This window comes from Bombina bombina, chromosome 2, assembly GCF_027579735.1.
Source record: "Bombina bombina isolate aBomBom1 chromosome 2, aBomBom1.pri, whole genome shotgun sequence".
In the NCBI taxonomy this organism is placed as follows: Eukaryota; Metazoa; Chordata; class Amphibia; order Anura; family Bombinatoridae; genus Bombina; species Bombina bombina.
In genome coordinates this window covers 812,646,500-812,662,144 of record NC_069500.1, presented here as the reverse complement: position 1 = coordinate 812,662,144, position 15,645 = coordinate 812,646,500, and the positions used below count along the sequence as shown (strand labels likewise).

Here is a 15,645-nt window from a genome sequence, read left to right as displayed (position 1 = left end):
TTAGTTCCGCCCTCTCAATTATGTTCCAGATGCCTTGATAATGTGATAATATCAAACATGTTTGATACCACGGAGCCGTCCACCTCTGAGGAGCACATTCTTATATCTCTACACATGCAGTTTTCCCGTAGCATTGCTGATCCTCCATCTGGAGGGGGGCTTTTTTTCACCAGACGTTACTGCGCAGTTCAGACGACTGTGTCTGCGGCCTTTAATGCTTTACCTCGCCCTGCTAAGTGCATGGTTACATATTGCACTCCTTTCCAGAGTACATCAGATAATTTATTGGATTTAACTGAGTGTTATCCGAGAATGAAGTTCTTTCTGAGACTTCAGAGTATAAACATTCTGGGTCGGAGTCTGCTGACTCTAAACCTCCGGCTGCGATGGAACCAGACTTTAGTTTAGGAATTTGCGCTTTCTTCTAAGGGAAGTTTTTTTGGCGAATTCAGAGGTTCCAGAGGCCAAATTGCCTGATGAACCTTTAATTCCTAAATTGGATAGAGTTTGAGGACAGGGTGGTACTCCTGTTAGATGGTGAACATTATTAAGAATGAATGGGACAGGATTGGATTCCTTTTCCCACTCTTCTCCCTTTAACAAATTGTCCCTGGTCCTAGACTTCCAATGGAGTTATAGGATTTGATCGGGATGGAGGATCCCCTCAACGTTACTCAGAAAATGATTTACAGCCTTGATGGTTGTTAATTCTTTTATCTGTGCTGCTATTAGGCAGTTTATTCGCTTGCATGCTATGGCTTCAGCTTTTTCTGTTCAGGCCCGTCGGGCTCTGGCTGAAGTCATGGTCTGCGGATATGACTTCTAAGTCTAAACTTCTTCCCTCCCTTTTAGGGAATTACTTTGTCTGGTCCACGGTCACAGGGGGCAAGGGTGCCCTACTACCGCAAGAGTATATGAACTAATCTAAGGGATGATTTACGTTCTGATAAAGCCCATGTCAGCAGTCCTCCGCTAAGCCAGAGCAAACCAAGAGTTCTTGAAAGCCGGCTCATTTCTGGAATAATGCCAAGCAGAGCAAGAAGCCCGCCGAGTCTATATCGGCATGAAGGGCAGTCCCTGGTCCTCTTCTCGATCGTGTAGGGGGCAGTATGTCGCTCTTTTTCAGTCACTTGTCAGGGACATGCAAGATCCATGGGTTCTGGAGGTCATAGCTCAGGGTTACAAGATAGGTTTTAAGTCTCAGCCACCCAAGGACAGATTCCTCCTGTCTTCCTGATCAGAAAAGTGGCAAGCCTTTCTGGGGTGTGTACGGGATCTGTCCTCTAGAAGTTATTGTCCCGGTGCCTATCGCAGTGAGAGGTTTGGGATACTGTTCAAACCTTTTCGTGGTCCCTAAGGAGGAGGGAACTTTCAGTTCCGATTCTTGACCTAAAGTGCTTAAGCAGGTTTTTTAATGTACCCCTCGTTTAAGATGGAGACTATAATGTCCATTCTTCCCGTCGTTTGAGAGGGGTAGTTCATGACCACAATAGATCTGAAGGATGCTCCCTTCTCTACCAATCCTCAAAGACATGTTCCTAAGCTTTGCATTCCTGGACCAACACTTCCAGTTTATTGCCCTTCTGTTTGGTCTAGCTAAAGAATTTTTTTTCGAAGAGTGGACCATTCGGTATATCTCCTTGGTCTTCTTCGATCCCATGGATGGCAGATAATCTAGGGAGAGTTCTCTTGTATCAAGTACCAGGGTAGAATTCTCGGGTACTATAATAGTCTCCATAGACATGAGAATATTTCTAACAGACCAGAGACGTTGCAAGCTAGCTTCAACATGTCTTGCCCTCCAGATCTCCTTAAGGCCATCTGTGGCTCGGTGCATGAAGGTGATTGGTCTTATGGTGTCCAGCTTGGACATCATTTCCTTTGCCACGTTTCACCTCAGACTGTTGCAACTGAGCATGCTGAACTAGTGCAGCAGCGATCATTCGGATCTGTCTCAACAGATTTCTCTGGACAGCCAATCGTGAGAATTGCTCGCTTGGGGGTTTTGTCCAGAGCACTTGTCCTGAGGGACGTCCGTCTCAAGACCATCCTGGGTGATTGTGACTACATTTGCGAGTCTGTCAGGATGGGGAGCTGTTTGGGGTGCCAGGAAGGCACAGGGCCTCTGGTCTCAGGGGGTAAAGCTCTCTCCTGATCTTATTTCGGATCTTCAGGCAGTATACAATGCTCTGAAGGCTTGGCTTCTGCTGGGTTCCTCCCAGTTAATCAGATTCCAATCAAACAATATATCCTTGGTGGCTTACATCAACCATCAGGGGGAACAAGAAGCTTCCTAGTTTTGAGGGAAGTATCTCGGATTCTGGTGTGGGGGAGACCCGCATTTGTTCGCTGTCAGCAATCCACATTCCGGGTGTGGACAACTGGAAAGCGGATTTCCTCAGCAGGCAATCATTTCATCCGGGAGAATGGTCTCTCCATCCTGAGTGTTTGCAGAGATTTGCAGGAGGTACAGGGATCCTCAGGCGGACCTAACAGATGCATTAGCAGTGCCTTGGAGGTTCAACCCAATTTATCCTTTCTGACCGTTTCCACTACTTCCTAGTTTAGTGGCTTGAGTCAAGCAGGCGTCAGTGATACTGACTGCTCCGTCTTGGCCGTGAAGGATATGGTTCGCGGATCTAGTGGGGATGTCATCATCTCCTCTGTGGAAGTTACCTTGTCACAGGGATCTGCTGACCAAGGTCTCTTTGTTCATCAATGTCTAGATTCTCTGAGGCTGACTGCGTGGAGATTAAACACTTAGTCCTAGTCAAGAGAGGGTTTTCTGAGAGAGTTATTTTTACTCGCATTCAAGCTCGTAAGCTGGTTGCTCGTCACATCTATCATAAGGTGTGGAGGACCTACTTATTCTGTTCTCCAGGATAAACTGGAGAAGGGCTTTTCTGCAAGTCCCCTGAAGGGACAGTTTTCGGCCCTGTCTGTTACTGCACAAGAGGTTTGCAGAGCTTCCAGGTATGCAGCCATTTGTTAAGGCTCTGCTGGGATCAGACCTGTGTTTAGATCTAAGGCTCCTCCTTGGAGTTTAAGTCTTGTTCTTAATGTTTTGCAACGGGCTCCATTGGAGCCTATGCATTAAGCAGACATTAAATTGTTTTCTTGGAAGGTTCCTTTCTACTGGCTATTGCTTCTGCATGCAGAGTATCTGTGATTGCTGCATGCTGAATGCATCCCTCCTTATTTGGCTTTTCATGCCGATAAGGATGTTCTACAAACCGAGTTAGGTTTTCTTCCTAAGGTTGGGGCCGCCTCTCTTTTTTTCCCCTCCCGTTAGCATTCCGTGTACTCTTGAGCTTGTGTATATGTTTCCCACAAGTAAGGAATGCAGCTGTGGACTCTTCCCATATTAAGATGGAAAACATAAATTATACTTACCTGATAATTTAATTTCCATCTGTAAGGGAAGAGTCCACAGCTCCCCGCCCGTGTTCTCTGACGGCGGCCCTAAATTTGAATTTTTTTCTTCTGGCACCTTTTTCACCCTGATAAAATATGAAACTATCTTGCCAGAATCTACGCCGTAGAACAGGAACACGGCCCTTCACGTGTGACAGATGGTAGCATCGCTTTTGACATGGACTTGAGTGAAGAAAGCAGGCAACGAAATTCGTCAACGCTGATTGCCTATGGAACTGTTAATGAGTCGGGATGGTTTCGCAGAAAGACTCTCCCTGCATCTCCGGACTCTAACTTTCATCCATGCTCACACTGAGAGGCTGACAGGACTACTTAAAACTCCAGTACCATCTCGAAGAGGACTACCCTCCATAAGTGACTACTCCTAAATCTTCTAACACTTCTCTGCCAACCTCCTGTTACGAAAGGCAAAGAATGACTGGGGTTATGAGGAAGTGGGGGAGGTATTTAAGCCTTTGGCTGGGGTGTCTTTGCCTCCTCCTGGTGGCCAGGTTAAGTATTCCCCACAAGTAAGGAATGAAGCTGTGGACTCTTCCCATACAGATGGAAATTAAATTATCAGGTAATCATAATTTATTTACATTTACATATATTATTTTTTGTTGGCAGTCTGATTTGTGCCCATTACTGGATCTAGCCTCACACTTGTCTCTACAGCTCATAATTCTCTGCCTGTGTACTCCTTTTGTATTTTGACTATAATTTACAATATGTTGCAGACTGGGACTGTCCCTTCTGGAAGTCCTCCATTAAAAGGGAGGTCTTCTGATTTATTTATTGCCTTTAAATAAATAAATGGTATGTTTTGTAAGTTGACTACTGTATTTCCTCCAGCCCAACTTTGCCATTCTTGTTTAAACTCTTTAATTCTTCATTTGTTACCCCTAAGGTAGTTTGTCCGCTTTCTGTGGAACCTTCTAAGGGGAGCCACATTGACTTAAATCCAGGTTTTAAGGCCTTTGTCAGGTCTACTATTACTGAAGTAAGCGAAGGTGTATTTCTTCTCAGACTTCTGTTAAAAGGGGTATTTATCTGTCTTATCTAGTTCTGCTAGATCCGGTCAGTATTCTGATACCTCTGATCCGTCTTCACAGGGGGAAATATCTTCTAAAGATCACAAATCTATTCCTTATCAAAATTCTGAGGCTGCTTCTTTTAGATTTAAGGTTCAATATTTGCGCATTTTGCTTCAGGAGTTGTTACAGACAGCCGGTGGAGGATAAGCTTGTTAAACAACTGTATTTTATTTTTAGGCCAACAGCTTAGCCTGTGGCGGTCTTTCCTGTTCCCGAGTTGGTTTTTTAGATAATTTAGAAGAAATGGAACAACCTAGGATTCCTTTTATTCTGTCTCCAAAGTTAAAAATGTTTCCGATTCCTTCTTCCAATCTCGAGCTTTGTGTATCAATTACAAAGGTTGATGGAGCAATTATCACTTTGGTTAAGACCACCCCCAATCCTTAGGAGGACAGGAAGCTAGAAGGCTATCTTAGAAAACATTTCTTTCAAGAGGGGGGGAGGGGTCTTATTCCAACCAGCACTTGAAATCTCTTGTCTTGCTGGTGCGGCATCTCTTTGTGATTCTTTAGCTTCAGTTGAGGCTTTATTGGAGGATATTCAGGATGGTTTAAGACTTTTGAGTCTATCTCCTGCATTTGTGATGCAGTGATTGGAATTATCTGCATCAATGAAAAAAATATGACCTTGGCTGTTCTCTCTAGAAGGGCTTTATGGCTAAAGCCCTGGTCTAATTTCTAAGAGTAGACTTAACTTTTTTTTTCTGCAAGGAAAGGTTTTCTTTGGTCCAAGTTTAGATGCCATCATTTCCATGGTTACAAGTGGTAAGGAAGCCTTACTACCTCAAGATAAGAAATCAAAGTCTAAGGGCAGACTTAATAATAGATTTTGTCAGTCTCAGACCTAGTCCACATAAAAAGCTATCCTATCTGGAACAAATCTAAGCAGAACCAGAAGTCTTCTGATTGTAAGTAGGCCTAAAGGTGTTGTCTCCAACCCAGACTTGTTGCAGGTAGGGGACAGATTGAGCCTTTTTTCAAAAGGACTGGTCACAGTCTGTTCAGGACCCTTGGGTACTAGATAGAGTATCTCATGGTTACAGAATGTTTTCAATCACGACATCTTCACGGGAGGTTTCTTCTTTCACGTTACAAAGATTCCTGAGAAGAAAAATTGCTTCTTTTTTTTTTTTTTAGTGTTTAGGAGCTGGTACTCGTGGGGAGTGGTCATACTTTTTCTTACTTCTGATTCAGTAAGGGTTTCTACTCAAATCTTTTCCTTGTTCCAAAGGAGGAGGGAACCTTCAGACCCATTAAGGACCTGATAACTTTAAACAGGGTTTTGAGAGTTCCTGCTTTCAAAATGGAAACTACCAGGACTATTTTTCCTTTAGTTAAACAGGGTCAGTTTATGACCACATTAGCTTAAAAGGATGCATATCTTGATATTCCTATACACAAGGGCCACCATCAATTTCTTCAGTTTGCTTTTCATGACAAGCACTTCCAATTTGTAGCTCTTCTGTTTGGATTAGCTATGGTGTCCAGAATCCTAACCAAAGTTCTACAGGCTTTATTGTCAGTCATCGGAGACAAGGGCATTAACACTTTACCTAAACAAAGTTTCAGGCTTTATCTTTAGCAATAAACTACTGTTGTATCGTCGCAATCATAGCTGAAAGGTAAGTGCTTCCTAGAGTTCTCTGATTACACAGAAAAAGGGTCTCCTTAGGATTGATTCCACAGAAAAGGGTCTCCTCCTTAGGATTGATTATAGACAATGTGAAAATGTGTCTGTATTTGACACAGCACAAACTTCAGTCAGCTTGCCTGAAGCTTCAGTCTGTCTCTGCTTTCGGTAGGTCAGTGCATGGAGGTAGTGGGTCTGAAGATGACTGTCAGATTCCATTCTGTGTGCACATTTTAAACTGCGTCCTCTTCAGTTTTGCATGTTGAAGCAATGGAATGGGGATTGGAAAAATCTTTCTGAAATTATTCAAGTTGGATACTTTATTAAGGCAATTGCTTTTTGGTGGACATCTCTCCAGAGCATATCTCAGGGAATGTCTTTTCTTCGTACAATCTTTAGGGTTCTCCAGGCTTGGCCTTCTCTCATAGCAGTACCTATCGGACATCATAACTGTTGTAGCCTGCATCAATTATTAGGGATGGATTAAGCAGCCGGCATTCTGTCCTTGGCAGAGTTCCATCAGTGTACCGTTTTAGCAGTTCACATTACAGGAGTCAACAATTGGGAGGCAGACTATTTATTTGAGTCTTCAATCTCTACATCCAGGGGAATGGTCTCTTTCATATCTGAAACCTCCAATCAATTGTTTCAGCGCTGTGGTCTTCCAGAGATAGACTTATAAGACCAGTAAATAAATAGTAGATTTGAATAATTAACAAATGCATGATAAAAAGACAGTGCAATAGTAATAGTCTTAACTTCAAATGGATAGATTTTTTTTTTTATGACAAATTTCAAAGTTATGTCTATTTCCACTCCTACTCTATCATCTGAATCATGAAAGTTTAATTTTGACTTGAGTGTCCCTTTAATGGAGTCTGATCTGAATCACATGCTTCCCAGACCCCAAAGCAGAATTTATATATGCCCTAGCAGTTCCTTGGCCTTTTCAACTAGTGTATCTATTTCTCCTCCAATTTTTCTTCTGTCGAAAGTAATTACTTTTTTCAAGCAGGAACTTAAATCGGCCATTTTGATAGTTCCTGCATGGACTAAGAATGCACATTTGATTCAGATGTCCACCATGGCGTTTTTCCTTGTCGTCCAGATCTATAATCTCAAGGTCCATTCTTCCATCAAAATCTGCAATCTCTCAATTTGATTGCTTGGAGATTGAATGGTTAATTCCTGCCCAAAGGGATTTTTCAGTTTTTTTGGTTAATACTTATCCAAGCTGGTAAGCCAAAAATGGGCCGGTTCCGAAGCTTACATTCAAATAAAGATACCAACAGAATAAATAAATATTTATAATAGGAGTAAATTAGAAAGTTGCTTAAAATTGCAAGCTCTATCATGAAAGTTTAATTTTGACTAGACTATTCCTTTAAATTGGTGTTGAGGATTCTTCAATCTACTACAGTTTGAACCTATGTATGAGTTGGATATTAAGCTACTATCTTAGGTTTTATTTGTTCTGTCTATTTCATCAGCCAGAAGAGTATCTGAATTTTTAGCGCTTTCTTGTGAAGTTTTATATTTTATGAGTAATGCTGCACTGCTTACTCATTACAGGGTTTTGTTTTATCTAAAGTGGTAACATCTGAGAACAATAATCAAATTGTCATTCATTCATATGTCCAAATTTGAAGAATTCAAGGAGCGGTTTATTACATTATTTAGATGTGGTTAGAGCTTTAAAATATTATCTGCAAGCAGCTTGTCAGTTTAGACAGTCTTCCAGTTTGTTTGTTTTCTGGGTAAGCGTAAGGACCTGGCTTTGTTTGCTTCCTTAGCCTCACAATCTCCTCCTCTAGGTATCACAGCTCATTCTATCTTTTCTGTCTCTACATCCTGGGTGGGCATTCAAGAATGAGACTTCAGTGGATAAAATTTGCAAGGCAGCAACTTGGTCGTCATTTCACACTTCTACCAAATTCTATAGTTTTGCCTCTGCTGCTGCTTCTTGCTGTAGTGTCTAAGAACTAGGTGCCTTGCCTTCATTGTCCCACCCATTTTTTGTGGACTTAACAGCTTGGGTATTAGTTCCCAATAGTAAGGAAGGACTCATGGACTCTTAAGAAATAAAACATAATTTATGCTTACCTGATAAATTTATTCTGTCTTGGTGGTGAGAGTCCACGAGACCCGCTCAAGTTTGTTTCTTTCTTACTAGTTGGCGGCAGTTCTAGATTGCTTCTCTTTACCCTACTGTTTTTCTTCTTTGTTTCTCCTTTACTTGGCTATACAATCGACTGGAAGGTACAGGGAGTAGGAGGAATTAAAAGTTGTAGTGTATGGTGTCTTTGCCTCCTGCTGGTGGCCAGGTACTAAATTCCCAATAGTAAGGACTAGTTCAGTGATTTGCAACCTTTTTTTTGCCGTGGCACACTTTTTTACATTAAAAAATCCTGTGGCACACCACCATACCAAAATTTTACAAAATCACACATTGTAGCCTAATACAGGATATATATATATATATATATATATATATATATATATATATATATATATATATATATATATATATATATATATACACACACACTGTACTGTGCTGTGATGCCATGCCTCCTACAAACTATACATGACATATTGACAATCATAATGATTGTCTGTGAATGAATGTCAATGTCATGGTTGTAAATGATGCCTGATGAGCCTGTCACATACCTCCCAATATTTCAAAATTTGAAAGAGGGACACCCCCGCACTGTTGTCAGTCTGCCGCGGCACACCTGAGGATCTCTCACGGCACACTAGTGTGCCACGGCACACTGGTTGAAAAACACTGGACTAGTTGACTCGCCACCAGGAAAGAAATTTATTAATTGTTGGTTTAGGACTGGTAATGCATCTTTCAAATTTTCAATTATCTTATGTTTTTGAGGTACTGAGCTGAGAAATAATGTAATGGACAAATACAAACATTGCATGTTTTCCACAACAGAAAATTCACTAGACATTGTTTTGAGGAAGACAGACAGACAGACAGCTATAGACAGAGAGAATGACCTTATGTTAATATGTTAATATTCCAGACATAAAATGGAATTGGAAGTCTAAATTAAACTCATTCTGTAAGAGCATTTTATTTTAAGACCTGTTAATTTCACTTCTGTTCTCAAATCTTTGGGGGGGGGGGGGGGTTTATATCCTTTGTTAAAAACACATATGCATAGCAGCAATGCACTACTGGAAGCTAGCTGGTGATTGGTGGCTACACACATTTGTCTCTTGTCATTGGCCAGATGTTTTCACCTAGCTCCTGTTCTGGAGCTGACTACATGGCAGGAAATAGTGCTGCCATCTAGTGCTCTTGCAAATTGAAACAATTCTTGCAAAACTGCTGCCATATAGTGCTCCAGAAGTGGGCTGGCTCCTAAGCATACCTCCCTGATTTTTGACAAAAGATACCAAGAGAACAAAGAAAATTTGATAATAAAAGTAAATTAGAAAGTTGTTTTAAAATGCATGTTCTATCTGAACCATGAAAGAAAAAGTTTCATATCCCTTTGAAGGGACAGTCTACTTGATTTTTGTTTTTGTTTTTTTCCCAGCTTTGCACAACCAACATTGTTATATTGTTATATTAATATACTTTATAACTTCTAAATATCTGTTTCTAAGCCCCCTACATGCCGCTTCTTATCTCAGTGCATTTTATTATCTTTTTACAGCCAGACAGAGCTAGCTCATGTTATGCAGGAACACACTGAGATAAGAGGGCAACTTACAGAGGCTTAGATACAAGGTTATCACAGAGCTAAAATGTATATTAATATAGCAATGCTGGTTATGCAAAATTAGGGAGAATGGGCAATAAAGAGATTATTCATCTTTTTAACCAATAACAATTTTCAAGTAGACTGTCCCCTTTAAATTTGTTGTGACCCGATAAAATGTAACCTTTTTTTCTTCTAGTGAAGAATAGGCTAAATCTTGGTGCCTGTGGTGCCACAACATTAGCTCTAGTATGTCAACAACAGGAATAAAAGACTACAAACTAGGATATGCTAAATACTTGAAGGATTTTTTTTCAGCAGTCAATGAAACATTAATTTAACATGGTAGCATTCGATATACTTCGTTTTGCACATGCTCACGATGTAGTAATAATTTGAAATATTGTTTATAACAAATACCTCAATTTTATGTTAAACTGATCTTATGTAAACAATGAGAAGTATTTATGGTGTAGGTGCTCCATATACAGCATTATCAGGTGTTTGTATATGTATGTGTGTAATATTACTTGCTAATCAAATATTTGGAGCTCTCACATCAAACGTTAAGTGGTGAAACTGTTTTAGAAGCCATAACATGACCTTGCTATAAGACAAGTTGATACGCAATATGAAATGCTATATCAGTACTTGTATACAATAAAAGAATGACTTGTCCACTGTATTTAGATAATGAGATAATATTCTTAGAGTAGGTGTCTAGCTACCCAGAAAATGCCCCTGTACCTCTCACTTCATACCGTACAGTCAGGCACCTTAACATGCCTTCCTACACAGCCATAAGTCACTTGAAGCCAAGCTCTTTCTATTCATACACCATTACAGAGCCTCTGTATATTCTATTTCTATATAGATAGTACAGAGGCAGTGGAGTGTTGCTGTGGTGGGATAGGAAATTGATGCATGTGAGAGGACCCATGTGTAGTGGCTGGAGAAAAGAATTCTGCATTAGTAGAGAGCAGCAAGTTACCTCTCATGTTTTTAAATCTAGAGCTGTAAAGATTTGTTTGTATGTATAATGGGGGGCACCACTTATTTCACTGTTTAAATGTGTTTATTCTCCGCAGCTAATAATATATCTGAGTCACTGGCAGAGTCTGCTGCTGCGTACACAAAGGCAACCGCAAAACGATGCTTACTAGAGAAAGTGGAAGTCATAACGGGAGAAGAAGCAGAAAGCAATGTATTACAGGTGGGGTTGCATCATGCATGACACTTTTTTTTTATTATATATATATATATATATATATATATATATTATTATTATTATATCTTTATTACATTATCCACATAATACAAAAAAAAATATGCTAAAGTACGGGCATTTACATAAGTCAACAAGAATGAGACTGAAATACATGAGCTGAAATCCCAGAAATTTTCTATTGAGGCATTTCTTTCCTACCCTTGATCCCCTCTGCACATCCTTTCGTCCCCCTTACCCCTCTCTCTTTATTCTATCTTTACCTAAATTATTTTAATACATGAGTCAAGCATTATTAAAAGTATATGAAAATGAGAGCCGAAGGAAGAAAAAAAAAACATACAACCCCTAACGTCCCTCGTTCCACTCTCAAATCCTCTATAGTTGGATATTGACAATTTGTTCTAAGCAAGTTTTAAATTCCGCACCCTGATAATATTTTGTCCTGATCTTGCTAAAGGAATAACCTTTCCTCCCTCCTAATTTATAGTCATAGGCAGCCATGATTACAGAGTTTATTACAACATTATTCGCCTCTCTAGCTGATGGAATCCTGTTATTAATCCACTTTTTAAAAATGTATTTCCTCAGTTAATATTATCGTCAGAACAAAATTTCCTTTCTTTTCCAATGAATCATTATTAGCCAAGAGAAGAATAGATTCTTTAGTTAAATACATTTTCTCCAACATAGGTGTGTCCGGTCCACGGCGTCATCCTTACTTGTGGGATATTCTCTTCCCCAACAGGAAATGGCAAAGAGCCCAGCAAAGCTGGTCACATGATCCCTCCTAGGCTCCGCCTACCCCAGTCATTCTCTTTGCCGTTGTACAGGCAACATCTCCACGGAGATGGCTTAGAGTTTTTTAGTGTTTAACTGTAGTTTTTATTATTCAATCAAGAGTTTGTTATTTTAAAATAGTGCTGGTATGTACTATTTACTCAGAAACAGAAAAGAGATGAAGATTTCTGTTTGTATGAGGAAAATGATTTTAGCACCGTAACTAAAATCCATGGCTGTTCCACACAGGACTGTTGAGAGCAATTAACTTCAGTTGGGGGAACAGTGTGCAGTCTCTTACTGCTTGAGGTATGACACATTCTAACAAGACGATGTAATGCTGGAAGCTGTCATTTTCCCTATGGGATCCGGTAAGCCATGTTTATTAAGATAGTAAATAAGGGCTTCACAAGGGCTTATTAAGACTGTAGACTTTTTCTGGGCTAAATCGATTCATGATTAACACATATTTAGCCTTGAGGAATCATTTATTCTGGGTATTTTGATATGATTATATCGGCAGGCACTGTTTTAGACACCTTATTCTTTAGGGGCTTTCCCTAATCATAGTCAGAGCCTCATTTTCGCGCCGGTATGGCGCACTTGTTTTTGAGGACAGCATGGCATGCAGCTGCATGTGTGTGGAGCTCTGATACATAGAAAAGTCTTTCTGAAGGCATCATTTGGTATCGTATTCCCCTTTGGGCTTGGTTGGGTCTCAGCAAAGCAGATTCCAGGGACTGTAAAGGGGTTAAATATAAAAACGGCTCCGGTTCCGTTATTTTAAGGGTTAAAGCTTCCAAATTTGGTGTGCAATACTTTTAAGGCTTTAAGACACTGTGGTGAAATTTTGGTGAATTTTGAACAATTCCTTCATACTTTTTCGCAATTGCAGTAATAAAGTGTGTTTAGTTTAAAATTTAAAGTGACAGTAACGGTTTTATTTTAAAACGTTTTTTGTGCTTTGTTATCAAGTTTATGCCTGTTTAACATGTCTGAACTACCAGATAGATTGTGTTCTGACTGTGGGGAAACCAAGGTTCCTTCTCATTTAACTATATGTATTTTATGTCATAAAAAAATTTAGTAAAAATGATGCCCAAGATGATTCCTCAAGTGAGGGGAGTAAGCATGGTACTGCATCATCCCCTCCTTCGTCTACACCAGTCTTGCCCACACAGGAGGCCCCTAGTACATCTAGTGCGCCAATACTCCTTTCTATGCAACATTTAACGGCTGTAATGGATAATTCTATCAAAAACATTTTAGCCAATATGCCCACTTATCAGCGAAAGCGCGACTGCTCTGTTTTAGAAAATTCTGTAGAGCATGAGAACGCTGATGATATGGTTTCTGAAGGGCCCCTACACCAGTCTGAGGGGGCCAGGGAGGTTTTGTCTGAGGGAGAAATTTCAGATTCAGGAAACATTTCTCAACAAGCTGAACCTGATGTGATTACTTTTAAATTTAAGTTGGAACATCTCCGCGCTCTGCTTAAGGAGGTGTTATCCAATTTGGATGATTGTGATTATCTGGTCATTCCAGAACCACTATGTAAAATGGAAAAGTTCTTAGAGGCCCCGGGGCCCCCCGAAGCTTTTCCTATATCCAAGCGGGTGGCGTACATTGTTAGTAAAGAATGGGACAGGCCCGGTATACCTTTAGTACCTCCCCCCATATTTAAAAAATTGTTTTCCTATAGCGACCCCAGAAAGGACTGATGGCAGACAGTCCCCAAGGTCGAGGGGGGCGGTTTCTACTCTACACAAGCGCGCCACTAAACCCATAGAAGATAGTTGTGCTTTCCAAGATCCTATGGATAAAAAATTAGAAGGTCTGCTAAAAAAGATGTTTGTTCAGCAAGGTTCCCTTCTACAACCATTTGCAGGCATTGTCCCTGTCACTGCAGCCGCGTGTTTCTAGTTTGATGAGCTAGGAAAGGCGATTATTAGTAATTCTTCTTCTTATGAGGAGATTATGGACAGAATTTGTGCTCTTAAATTGGCTAATTCTTTCACCCTAGACGCCACCTTGCAATTGGCTAGGTTAGCGGCGAAAAAATTCTGGGTTTGCTATTGTGGCGCAGAGCGCTTTGGTTAAAATCTTGGGCAGCGGATGCGTCTTCCAAGAACAAATTGCTTGACATTCCTTTCAAGGGGAAAACACTCTTTGGCCCTGACTTGAAAGAGATTATCTCTGATATCACTGGGGGCAAGGGCCACGCCCTTCCTCAGGATAGGTCTTTTCAAGACCAAAAATAAACCTAAGTTTCGTCCCTTTCGCAGAAACGGATCAGCCCCAAGGGCTACGTCCTCTAAGCAGGAAGGTAATACTTCTCAAGCCAATCCAGCCTGGAGACCTATGCAAGGCTGGAACAAAGGAAAGCAGGCCAGGAAACCTGCCACTGCTACCAAGACAGCATGAAATGCGGGCCCCCGATCCGGGACCGGATCTGGTGGGGGGCAGACTCTCTCTCTTCGCTCAGGCTTGGGCAAGAGATGTTCTGGATCCTTGGGCGCTAGAAATAGTCTCCCAAGGTTATTCTCTGGAGTTCAAGGGGCTTCCTCCAAGGGGGAGGTTCCACAGGTCTCAGTTGTCTTCAGACCACATAAGAAGACAGGCATTCTTACATTGGGTAGAAGACCTGCTAAAAATGGGAGTGATTCATCCTGTTCCATTAGGAGAACAAGGGATGGGGTTCTACTCCAATCTGTTCATAGTTCCCAAAAAAGAGGGAACGTTCAGACCAATCTTAGATCTCAAGATCTTGAACAAGTTTCTCAAGGTTCCATCGTTCAAGATGGAAACCATTCGAACACTTCTTCCTTCCATCCAGGAAGGTCAATTCATGACCAAGGTGGATTTCAAGGATGCGTATCTACATATTCCTATCCACAAGGAACATCATCGGTTCCTAAGGTTTGCATTCCTGGACAAGCATTTCCAGATTCGTGGCGTTTTCTTTCGGATTAGCCACTGCTCCTAGGATTTTCTCATAGGTACTAGGGTCCCTTCTGGCGGTGCTAAGACCAAGGGGCATTGCTGTAGTACCTTACTTGGACGACATTCTGATTCGAGCGTCGTCCCTTCCTCAAGTAAAGGCTCACACGGACATTGTCCTGGCCTTTCTCAGATCTCACGGATGGAAAGTGAACGTGGAAAAGAGTTCTCTATCTCCGTCAACGAGGGTTCCCTTCTTGGGAACTATAATAGACTCCTTAGAAATGAGGATTTTTCTGACACAAGCCAGAAAAACAAAACTTCTAGACTCTTGTCGGATACTTCATTCCGTTCCTCTTCCTTCCATAGCGCAGTGCATGGAAGTGATAGGTTTGATGGTAGCGGCAATGGACATAGTTCCTTTTGTGCGCATTCATCTAAGACCATTACAACTGTTCATGCTCAGTCAGTGGAATGGGGACTATTCAGACTTGTCTCCGAAGATACAAGTAAATCAGAGGACCAGAGACTCATTCCGTTGGTGGCTGTCCCTGGACAACCTGTCACAAGGGATGACCTTCCGCAGACCAGAGTGGGTCATTGTCACGACCGACGCCAGTCCGATGGGCTGGGGCGCGGTCTGGGGATCCCTGAAAGCTCAGGGTCTTTGGTCTCGGGTAGAATCTCTTCTACCGATAAATATTCTGGAACTGAGAGCGATATTCAATGCTCTCAAAGCTTGGCCTCAGCTAGCGAGGGCCAAGTTCATACATCAACCATCGGGGGGAACAAGGAGTTCCCTAGCGATGGAAGAAGTGACCAAAATCATTCTATG

The 15,645-nt window shown here is 41.3% G+C and overlaps 1 protein-coding gene across 1 annotated transcript in view; it reads left to right on the top strand.

The window, feature by feature from the left end:
- Positions 1-15,645, top strand: part of RANBP3 (RAN binding protein 3) — a 554,440-nt gene that overhangs the window by 502,212 nt on the left and 36,583 nt on the right. Inside the window, exon 13 of the mRNA XM_053703046.1 lies at positions 10,954-11,078. Coding sequence (XP_053559021.1) covers positions 10,954-11,078 — 125 coding nt within the window. The remainder of the gene's footprint in view (positions 1-10,953; positions 11,079-15,645) is intronic.